Raw genomic sequence first — 11,570 nt, forward strand, 5'->3', positions numbered from 1 at the left:
ACAGAACTTTGTCAGGCAAATGTTCCAAGCTTTCACAACTCTCGCAGTTTCTTAATTTAAAACTAAACAAATCACAGCGGTGACATTTAATAGGAGAGCATTATGTGCCAACAGCTGGAATGAATCCAGCATCATTAGCTGTAGCCAAGAGCTGGCTACTTTCCAACTATGAGACTAACAAGCGTAGCAAATGCCATACCATGTGCCCTTGGTACAGAAGTACTTTGCATTGGGAAAACTGCTCAGATCCAACATCTAAAGCAGACATCTACATTCAGAAACACAACTGATAAAGTTTGCATGATATCTGAATCTTTTCTGTAGCTTGTGTAACATGGGTCTAAATTCAAAACGCTTAGGCCCACATTCCTTGGGAAAGTTGATATTTGAATGTTATTGCTTAGGTCTGTTTCTAGAATCTAAACTCAAGTAGAATAAAATATGAAAAATAGAAGTAGCTATTCCCCTAAGTGCCAACAAGATGAAGCCAAGTTAAGCATGTCACTTTTTGAGTCAGTGGGAACCTTGAGGGATTTATTTAATCTCCTTTTTAGGATCCTTTCTAGGATCCAGAGTACCTAGTCAAGAAAGCTCCTTGGAAGGGACAATGTTTTTTTACGTTAGTATTAATAATAATACCTAACAACACTTTGTGGACTTGCTTCTTCTCTCACTCATATAGTGGTATAACTTTATTGCCTCCAATGCTGCTAACTTTGATTTATACTGGAGTGAGTAGAATACAGAGTCAGACCCTATGAGCCTGATCCAACTCTCATAAAAGTCAATGGGAGCTGGATCTGATCCTACAAGAGAAATAACATAAGTATGAGAAATCCTTTCTTCTTCAGATGAAAGAATCTTTTTGTCTGATCACTGCTGACCCAGCCATCAGTCATGTATTGATTCTTCTGATCTTGACATTACTAGGTATTTTGGGTAGTCGGAAGAGAGATTGTGTCCTTTAATACTCCTTCTGTTTCCAAAATATTTGCTGTATCTCAGCAGAAGCCAGGCTGACTCCCTTTCTCAATCTTCCTTTCAGAATTCATGTTTCAGACTACATTGAAGTTGATATGTTGGACAAATAATTTACTGGGCCAAGTTTTCCTCTTTTTTAATTAATTAATTAATTAATTAATGGAGATATCCTATCTCCTAGAACTGGAAGGGACCTTGAAAGGTCATCAAGTCCAGCCCCCGGCCTTCACCAGCAGGACCAAGTACTGATTTTGCCCCAGCTCCCTAAGTGGCCCCCTCAAGGATTGAACTCACAACCCTGGGTTTAGCAGGCCAATGCTCAAACCACTGAGCTACCCCCAAGCTTATTTACACTGATGCAACCCTATTGATTTCAGTGGGGTTGTACCACTGTACTCAACAACATAATTTGGTCTATTGTTTTTAAGAATAGAATGAATGGAACCTTTTCTCTTCACCCATCCTTTCTCTCTGGATGCAATCAGCCTGACTGAAGTCAATGGGAGTCAGTGGGTCCAGGATTTCACCCTCTGTGTTTCCGTTAAGTCAATCTAGCCCAGTGTACAGTGAATAGTTCTGAAACATTGTGCTGTTTGCTTAGACAGTCTTTTCTTGTCTACTAACAGACACAGATAGATTGAGGCATCTCCTCACCTGTTAAGTATAAAACACACTGGAGCTATATTTGTGGATTCTGGTCTCCACCTCCTGTCTGGCATTCTGAGCACTCACCCTGAAGTGGCATTAATGAATTCATTCAAGATGTTTGGTATTATCCGGGATTGATATATTGCGTCTCGTTAAGACGCGATATATCGATCCCCGAACGCACTCACCGTCGACTCTGGAACTCCACCAGAGCAAACAGCGGTAGTGCAGTCTATGGGGGAGCTGCGGCCGTCGATCCCGCGCAGTGTGGATCCCAGGTAATTCAATCTTAGATACTTCGACTTCAGCTACGCTATTCGCGTAGCTGAAGTTGCGTATATTAGATCGACCCCTCCCCCCCCCCAGTGTAGACCAGCCCTAAGACTATTCACTCAAAATTATTCAGGCATTCTATAATGTTTCCATGGAGATCTTATTGCAGAGTTCAGTATATTTGATGGGTTTTGTTAAAAAATGAACCCTCTGCAAGTAATATTTTCTAAGTCTGCCACTTCCACTAGGGTTGGGATCATACGTGCATGACTTAATAACTGTGTAAAATCTTTCACTCAAGCAAAGCAAAACTGGAGGGATTTTTCCTTCTATATAATGTTTTGTTGTGAGTATTGGCCATAAATGAAAAATGTTTTTCACACTTTGGTACTATTTTTATGAACATTTTGCAAAACTTTGCTGATATGCTTATGAAATTCCACCATAATTGTCAGATACAATGGCAAAATAATGAAAAACACTTGTGAAATCGATTCAATTGGGTTTTGTAAATGTTTACACTGAAATTTTAGTCAAAGCACTAAACAAAAGTTTCACTCAGTCATGCATAAGAATATAAAATGATTAGTAGTAGTTCATTGATTTATAAATCAAATTTAAACTTTTGGCGTGGTGCTAGACAGTTGTACAATGCAAACCTAGTACCAACAATATTAGAAAAAGCAGGGAAAAATCAATGTTGTCAAATCAACGACGGTTACATGGAAAGGAATTCTACCAGCATGGAATTGTACATCCTGCTTTTCTGTCATTTGATCAAAGGTCATATTGCTCAATCATTCTGCCATCCTCTGAGAAGACTTGGGTTTTTTGGAAATACACCTCAGCCTTTCTGTATTCGCATTTCTGATTGACTCCCTGATGAACCAGAAACCAGGACACCACAAGCACTCTTCCCTTGCTTGCTGTGGGTTTGTTAGATTAGAATTAACAGAGTTTTCTGAGGATGCTTCTGTCCAGCTAGTATCGGTAGAGGTCTACAGATTTATTATTATTGCTATTATTTTACATTTTTGACCGTAAAAGGATGTCAAAGCACCTTTCAAGTTAAATAGACATGCACAACACTATACATGGATCACTTCCGCTGCCCCTGAACCACAGCTGCCTCTTGGGGTGAAATGTGACTTTTTAACAGTCCCACGGTGGTGTTGTTGTCATTTACATCAGTGTAAAACAGGTGTAAAATGGCACCAGACCAGAGTGAAAGCATTTTACATTTACTTGCATTTAATTTACACTGACATAAATGACTACATAGGGTGCAATGGAGCAATAGTGTCTGCTATAGGCAGGAGACATGGAATCAAGGGTTCTGATGTGGGGGAGAATCTAGTCTTTCATGTTCAGAATCATCAGCAGTGTAAAAAGGATACTGGAGAAAGGTAGGGCCTCCACCGATGGTCTAATGTTTCCAAGTGCCAACAAATATTTTTCCTTGTAAAGAAGCATGTGGGCCTAATTTGTCATCAACTTGCAACCAGGAAGCTCTTATTACTGAAAAAGTGTCACTGGTTCATCATTTCACAGGTTATATTTGGTTGACACATATACCCTATGAATACTGGCATATAACAGTGTGAATGGGCACAGTGCCACCATAACAGCTGGCTATGTGTCTAGTGGTGCGAGGGAACCAGAATCCAACAGGAGCTCTGAAGGTTTGAGTCCCATAGCGAGATTTCACATCACCTTCCCATAGCTTCCTCAGTTTGAATAAAGGGGAGAGGCTATTTATTTACACCAGCTGAGAGCTGGAATAAGTCACTAAATCTAAAATCATTTCCCCTGGTTGTGTAAAGAGAATTTGGGGCCCTGATGAATTCAGGTTAATTTACTGGCAGTGAGATGGGAAGTGCATAGCGATACAAAATCTCCAACCCAAGAAGCAGGCACTTTACAGATCTCAGCAAAATACAAAATACAGTTTGGCTGTTTCTTTGTACAATCGCTCTGCCACATCAGGGAACCAGATCTGTGACTATGGGTATCTGTGCCATGGAAGTCTATATATAGTTTCTGTTGAACAGTCCCCTGGGAAGGCATTTCTTTTCAACTTCTCTTGAAAGCTAAAATCCTTTCCATTCTAAAGATCCCATAAACATTCTGTAGAGGATAAATGACAGCAGCAGCACCACCTGCAATATTAGGCACTCCTTTCATCCCGAACTTTCCCCTTTCCCTAATAGTGAAGTCCAGACAACAAGTGAGTCTTTCATGCTCCAGACTGATTTATCATTAACTATCAAACCTGTCTCTCTCTCCTGCAGAGACCGGATGAGAACATCAGTAAATGTTGTAGGAGATTCTTTTGGTGCTGGCATTGTGTATCACCTCTCCAAGACAGAGCTGGAAAACCTGGATTCCCAGCATAAGGGGCATGAAGATATTGAAATGACCAAGACTCAGTCAATTTATGATGACATGAAAAATCATAGGGAAAACAACTCAAACCAATGTGTTTATGCAGCTCACAACTCTGTCATAGTAGATGAATGCAAGGTACCTTTCACATTTATGGATATTGAGACTTGTATATAGCAGTGCATGCTTTGTTTTACTTCATTTTTTAACCTGCATGTATTTTTTTTAAATTGTTTCATAAATGTGACAGTCTCTGTGAACCTCAGACCTTTTAAGTAAGTTTAAGAAGTTACAAAGATTTTTTGCACTCTTCTTAAACATGGCATTTGAGGTGAAAAATCATACACAATGTTTACATATCAAAAACTAAGGGATTATGCAGTGTATTATGGAATATTCCAAGACACAGAGAGAATATGGCTATCTACCTAGTTTCCTTTGTTAACAGAGAGCTTATTGCTGCTCAAATGAAGGCTATCTGTAAACCAAGTGCAGGTATTATTATTTGATGGCAGTCTTCCATGATACGCCATAAAGAGACACACGTGATAAATGCACCATATCAGTGATCGTGCCAGCACTCATACAGCATGGGTATGCTTTTCTTTCATCATCTTTCTTGGTAGTCATTGTAAAAATACAAACTTTGCCATTTCTATCTAATCTTCACTGTAACTAACCTGGATTTTAAAAAGAAAAAAATGTCTTGATTAGAGTGAAGCGAACTTCAGAAACCCCATCAGTTGAATGAAAAACTAGGTTGAGTGATTTGTGTATAAAGGTTTACTAGGCAACCAGAACTAGGACAGGCCTGATTAAAGTCAAAAGACAATATTTAATTGAAAAGGAAAAAAATCAAAACCAAATTAAAACTTTTCATTTTACGGCCAATTTTTACTTTAGGTGCTTCTCCTGTTCCTCCCACCTGATTATATAGCAAGTGACCTTTTCCATATTTTATCAAAACATGTCTAGATTGGCTAGTGAGTCAACCACACCCAGATATTTGTCCACAGAGAGAAAGAGAAAGCTTGTGGATTCTCTGACACCTTTAAATCTCCACAATAGACTTAAAATGGACATGAGTCCCATCTCTAAAATCCAATTGCTAAGTTATCGTAGACAATGGAGATGGAAAAGATTTATGATGTCATTTTCCCCACCCCTAAGCCAAAGATCATTCTTCACAGTACATTTTTTCAGAGGTTTGCCCTATTGAGGGTCAAATGACTTGTTTGAAAAATGGTATTTTCCCTTAAAGTTTTGAATTAACCAAAGCTTTCATTTTGTTCGACATTTTTTTCATGGAATTTTTCAGTTTTTTGGTGAAGTTAAGATGAATGAAACTTTTCATTTTGAATGAAAAAATCATTTTGTTTTGGTTTTCAATTTTGGGGGATATTTCCCCCCTTTCTCTTCTCTTCCCCTCTTCCCTTTCATTCCACTGGAAAATCAAGAAGAAAGGGGGGAAAAGTAGGGTGCAGCGGAAGAAATAAAAATGTGAAAATTGAAACAAAATGAATATTTTATACATTTTGTTGTTGTTGTTTTTTCTTTTGAAAGGAAAAGAATTGTGTGGCAATATCTGTTTCTTTTTAAAAGACATTTTTCATAAAAGAAAATTAACATTTTTTTTACCAGTTCTAGATTTGATTGATGTGGTTTTTATCACTTCCTTTGAAAAACCATTTCATAGTCTGATAAAACTGTTCCTCTTCCTAAAGAGGTGGAAAGAACCAATTACCTTTGATGTTAGGATCAGTCCTGGGGTTTTTGGCCAAACAATTACTGGCTGATTTTATTGGATTTAGTGCTACTAGGAAGCACCTGAAGATTCACTAATGTGGGCTTCAGTCTTACTGTGACACACTCTGGGCTTGATTTTAAAAGGAGTTCAGAACTTGCACCACTTCAGGACTTTTCAGGACCAGTCCCCCTTTCATTTAAAAGATACCAACAAGCCATAAATTACTGGCTGTGTCATAATCACTAAAATTGTCCCAAACACAGTGGGATTTTGAGGTTTATGTCATCATTTGCAAGTGATGCTCTAATGACACTGCTACCAGGAACTTTTTAAGGTGGTATTTTTGCTGGACAGATCCACAGAGAAACTGGATTGTGTTACAAAGGTTCCTAATTACAGGAACTCACAGAACCCAGGGAAACAGAACTTCCCTAATTTGGGATTGCCTCACTTTCAAAATGGTGAAGCTTGCTCCTTCCCCCTTCTTGCACTCTACCAGTGCTGAGCTAGCCAGGTTTTCCCCTCTGCTAATTTTCATTCCTCCTTCTCCCCCCCCCCCCCCCGAGTCTCTTTTAAGGACCTCAAAAGGGAGTGATGGATGCACTAGTCCATCCCCTCATTATTTTGTCCACCAGTTAGCTCTAATTTCAAACACACCAATTTTGGTTCATTGTTTTCCAGTCCCACACTGGTCTTGTTTACCAGACATGAACTTAACACAGTTCTTGAATTATATCAGCAGGCCTTTTTTGTTTGGATACCACTGACTCCTAAGCAAGCAAAATTTGACACTTGTAATTGTTGTTTTAGGCTTGCTCTTCATTGGGAGCTTAATTAGTACATTCAAGTATATGAGAGGAACCTTGACCTAGTAGAGTAAACACAGGACTGTCCTTGGGCAAATACTTGTCTGGCTCAGTGTCCTCATCTGCCAAATGGGGATAAGAATACTTACCTACCTCACAGGGGTGTTGTGAGGATTAGTTGATGTTTGTAAAGCACTTTGAACATGTAAAGTGCTCTACAACTCCCAAATATTTTGGTAATGATGATGATGTAGTGCTCTTTGAGCTGTGGTCAAGTGAAAAATTCTCTAAGTTACCTTATCAGGCTCCAAATACCAAGGTCTTGAGCTTCAAGAGATAATTCACTGGAAGGGAGAAAAGTTCGCTGCAACTCTGATCAAAGTTTTGAAAAGCTAATATATTAACATATCATCTCTATTTACTTCCTGTAATATACTCCAGATAATTCAAGTCTTTTATAGTCTTGTGTAGCCACTGTATATTTATAATAAGTAGTCTATTTTTTATGTGGGAGTATAGTGGCTCTTATTGCATGATATTTCTCTATTTTTATGATCACTTTTCACATTACTTTATGTGGTTTTCAGCTCCAAATATGCTGCGTATTCTTGTAACTGCATGTGTTTCCCTTCCAATTATCTGTGAAAAAGGTTGGCTTTGTTTTAAACATTGGTGCATTTTTGTAATGTTTCCCTGTCCAAATGCTTCCATATATTCGGTTTACCCATCATGTGGAATATCAGTCCTGTCTTTAAGTTTTCATATGAAGCTGAGGACAGTAACTTGGAAGGTAAGCTAGGAAAGAATAGGCCATCCATATAGAATTAGACAAAAGGTTCCCATACTATGTAAAGGTCCAGTTCATTTTTCCTCAGTCAAACAAAATACTTTAGCTTGAGCCCCACACATCTCCTGTTAAGGATTTCATATGGCTATTTTTATATTGACTGTTGGGTTGTAACACAGCGATCAACATTTCCCATGAACTGATAAACCAATATTGGTCTTCCACCATACTTATCAAATTAATATTGTAGCATGAACCTTGAAATGCTACAATGACCTTTTTTATTGTTCTGTGTATAAAATATAGTATTAATAAGAATTGTTTGACCTGATTGTAACTGAACCTTTCACATGCATGAATAGAAATAGTGGCACAATGAATGATGCTTTACAACATGTCTGTGGAGCAGCTATTCTGCCATTTTCTTTGAAGTTTTTGTAATGTGTGTGTGTGTGTATATATGTATTCACATTCCTCTATCATTCTGTCCCTTTCACATTCCTCCATATCCTGCAGCAGATGTCCTGCAGTGCAGATGAGTTCTATAGGAAATTTTTTTAGTTCAAGTTAAACTCTTCTTGCAAATTAGGAAAAGTCTGAAAGCGACAGGACTGTCTATATGTGTAAAATATTTATGAAAACTATACGACTTCAAACAGTGAAGGGAAAATAAAATCCAAAAAACATGGATCGTTGTTCACTCATGTTTTCTAGCCAATATTAAAATTACCCCTCCCCACCTACACACACACACACCTCTCTGCACTTTGAGGACACTGTGAATTATGAATAAATATATATAAAATACATATATATTCACACATGGAGTATGTTACTCCTATAAATATCATGCTTCTCCATATAACGCATAACTTTTCTTGTCAAAGTGCCTTGGCCTTTAAGTTAGATGTCAATGATAATTACTTGCAGGTGACACTGGCAACCAATGGCAAATCTGCAGACTTCACTGTTGTTGAGGAAGAGCCTTGGAAACGTGAAAATTAAGGAAAGCGAGTCCCATCTCCATCTTTAATAAGCCCCTGAAGCTATCTTATGGTAAAAGATATCAAGATTAAAGAATATTTCTCTATTTATTTAACATCTAAAGTTTCTGCTTATTTAATTTGTTAACCGAAACTTAGCAAAGATCTCATAAAGTCATTGTAGCTACCGTGTTTTTGCCAAATAGTGATCCATAACTATCTGTCTCACTTGTACTGTTTGAATGGATGCAGCTGGAGAATACTCTATGAATTAACAGTTATGTTCTCACCAGCCTCTCTCTTTTGCTCAAGAGTCAGAAAATGTAGATGCTGCAAAATGGAAAGATCAAAAAGCCAGTATGGCTTTCTCCAGGGACTCAGGGTAATGAACATATAGTATCATATAAACCTTAAATTGTTCTCAGTGTCTCTTCTTGTGATGTATGTACAAATCAGTACTGCAGTGTACCTTTGGTACAGTCAACATTGTGTAACTACATTATTTATTGTAAATGTCTCTAAAGGTTTTCGATAAGTTTTATTGATAATTAGCAGCTGGCATGGGGGACTAAGAATTTTCATCTTCCCAGGTACACTTTAAATTAAGTGTCTCAAATAAATATTTCATTTAGGTTTTGGGGGCCAAATTCACCCCAGGCATAACTTTATTAAATTCAGTGGAGTAAATACAAAGGGCCAGGTTCTGGGCCTTTCAGATAGCACCAGATTCTGATGCTCTCTTCACATGAAATAGGACCTTACAGCCCATTTAGTCCCTCTGAAACTATTCAAGGAGAATGATGTTATTCAACTTAAGGAAGGCACCAGAATCTGTCCCCAAATGATTATTGAACATTCTTTTTGTTGAGGACGAGCAATTATATGTAATAGGGTGTTAAAATGTAATGGTGCTTAGCATACGTTGGTTTGTTAACTAAGCTAAATTAAATGTATATTTAGGACACTTAATTTGAAGTGATAACTATTTTTCTTCTCAAGTCCATCTTAGATTTGAGCCAATGAGCTAAATCCTGAAGTCATTACCTGGTCAAATTTTGCATTGAAGTCAATGGGAATTTTGCCAGAGTTAGGACTGAGTGAAAAGTAAACCAGGACTTCAGGATTCAGTCCAATAAATTGAATCCCCATCTCTCTATTGTGAAGAAACAATTTGTATAAATGTCTTTGATGTCAGACAAGCAGTGATTCTAGACCACATGGCATAGGAATAAACAAGGCAGAGTTTTGTCGACACGGTATAACTAATGTAAGATGTAGAGGTGCAATAATCATTCTCTTAGGTTGTTTAAAAGGTGCTTGTTAAAAATCAGAGCTTGTAAAGACATAGGTGTACTCTATTATGAAATTAATAATGTTTTACAGCAAATCTGAGCCAGGTAGCTGAGGGAAACTCTGCCCTCTGAACAAACCTTCTGTGATGTGAGTGTTTCTTAAACTGTTCTCTGAGCTGTCCAGCCTATGAGCTTATAATGAACCTACCTAAAAGGTGAGATGGGAAATGAAGCACATATGCTTCTCTCTGTCCATGCACAGTGCAGTGCTGCCATTGACGTAAATTGGAATAACATGTGTGAATGTAGTGTTTAAACAATAATTCAGTCTAGTTTTGCTAATTTGTATTGTGTTAGCTATTCCAATGAAGTCACTATGGGCCCCTGCTAGTAAGGACTACTCACCTTTTTAATGGTTTGCAGAATCAAACCTAGAGTCAACATATTCACCATTCAAATATTTGTAGCTGTGCAGTATTTTCCTTGGGAACATTAGTGCTCTTTTGACATCCCCTTGCTGCCTCACTAACTGAAAAGTCCTAAAGAATTTAATAGCTATTAAACTACTGTGAGTTCTATAGACATTATTCTGACAACCTAAAGAATTTAATAGAGAATTAGTCCTTTTCTGTAGGTCTTTTGTACTGTTCTATGGAATTCTGTTCCATCTTGTTCAACGTATTTAGTGGAATTGTGGGTACACAGAACTTCTCAGGATCAGGGACTTAGTCTGGATTTGAAGAAGAGTTCACTTCCCTGATCCCCACAGAAAGAGATCAATTGCTCAAGACAGCTGTAACACTCTCTAAAATGAACTCTAACACTTGGGCTGTTGGCTAACCTCACATGAAAGTCACTGAGAGCTAAGTAGCAATTGTATAGGATGACATATTTCCAAAAGACAAAACAGGACACCCCCAGCTGCTCACCTGTGGCCCCTTTCCCCCTATGCAAGGCTGTTCCCCGTCGCAGGTACCCTGCAGGGACCCCCTCAGGAGGCTATTTCCAATTGCTGGAACCTTGCTGCCCTCCACCCCCCATGCTGGAACACTCCCCCCCCACCCACCCACGGGGGGCTGGCATCTCTGCTCGCCCCCTCTGCACCGCACCCTGCTTTTTTTGGACAAAAGTGGGTATTTATCCCATTTGCTCTTGCCAACTGGTCAAGTCAGCAAGAGCAAACGGGATAAATGCCTCCTTTTTTAAAAAAAAAAAGTCGGGACAGCCAGGACAGGACTTAAAAAAGGGTCTGTCCCAGCCAAAACGGAACGTATGATCACCCTACAATTATACCAGACTAGAACATAGTGTTTGTTGTAGTGTAGAGCTTGGGTTCTCAAAGGTTTTCATAGCCTGGCCTATATTTTTGAGAGGTGGTCTCCTAAACCACTTCCATCCTATTCATAATAATCTAACTTCCCTGTGGCAGCTACAGCAATTGCCTACAGAGAAAGGTAACATTAGGAAAGTGTTTAGTGTATTTTTAGCTATCTTTTAAAGCAATATGATAGCTGGAAACAGGTAGGAGAGCCAGCACCATGTGACTAAGCTGCTCCACACAGTTACCTATTGAGAAACACTGTTTCAGACATCCTTCCTTACACCTATCTGCTTTGGACATATTGCCCTTTAAAAAGTTCTTCAGATGGGACTAGAGGAGGAGGAGGA

General features: G+C 38.6%; 1 protein-coding gene across 2 annotated transcripts in view; it reads left to right on the top strand.

The window, feature by feature from the left end:
• SLC1A2 (solute carrier family 1 member 2) overlaps nt 1–11,106 on the top strand; it is a 123,137-nt gene extending 112,031 nt beyond the window's left edge. For both annotated transcript variants that reach the window (XM_034769688.1, XM_034769690.1), the window contains exons 10-11: nt 4,194–4,425; nt 8,558–11,106. In XM_034769688.1, coding sequence (XP_034625579.1) covers nt 4,194–4,425; nt 8,558–8,632 — 307 coding nt within the window. In that variant the 3' untranslated portion in view covers nt 8,633–11,106. The remainder of the gene's footprint in view (nt 1–4,193; nt 4,426–8,557) is intronic.
• The last annotated feature ends 464 nt before the right edge of the window (nt 11,107–11,570 follow it).

Source organism: Trachemys scripta, chromosome 4 (assembly GCF_013100865.1).
Source record: "Trachemys scripta elegans isolate TJP31775 chromosome 4, CAS_Tse_1.0, whole genome shotgun sequence".
Taxonomy (NCBI): domain Eukaryota; kingdom Metazoa; phylum Chordata; order Testudines; family Emydidae; genus Trachemys; species Trachemys scripta.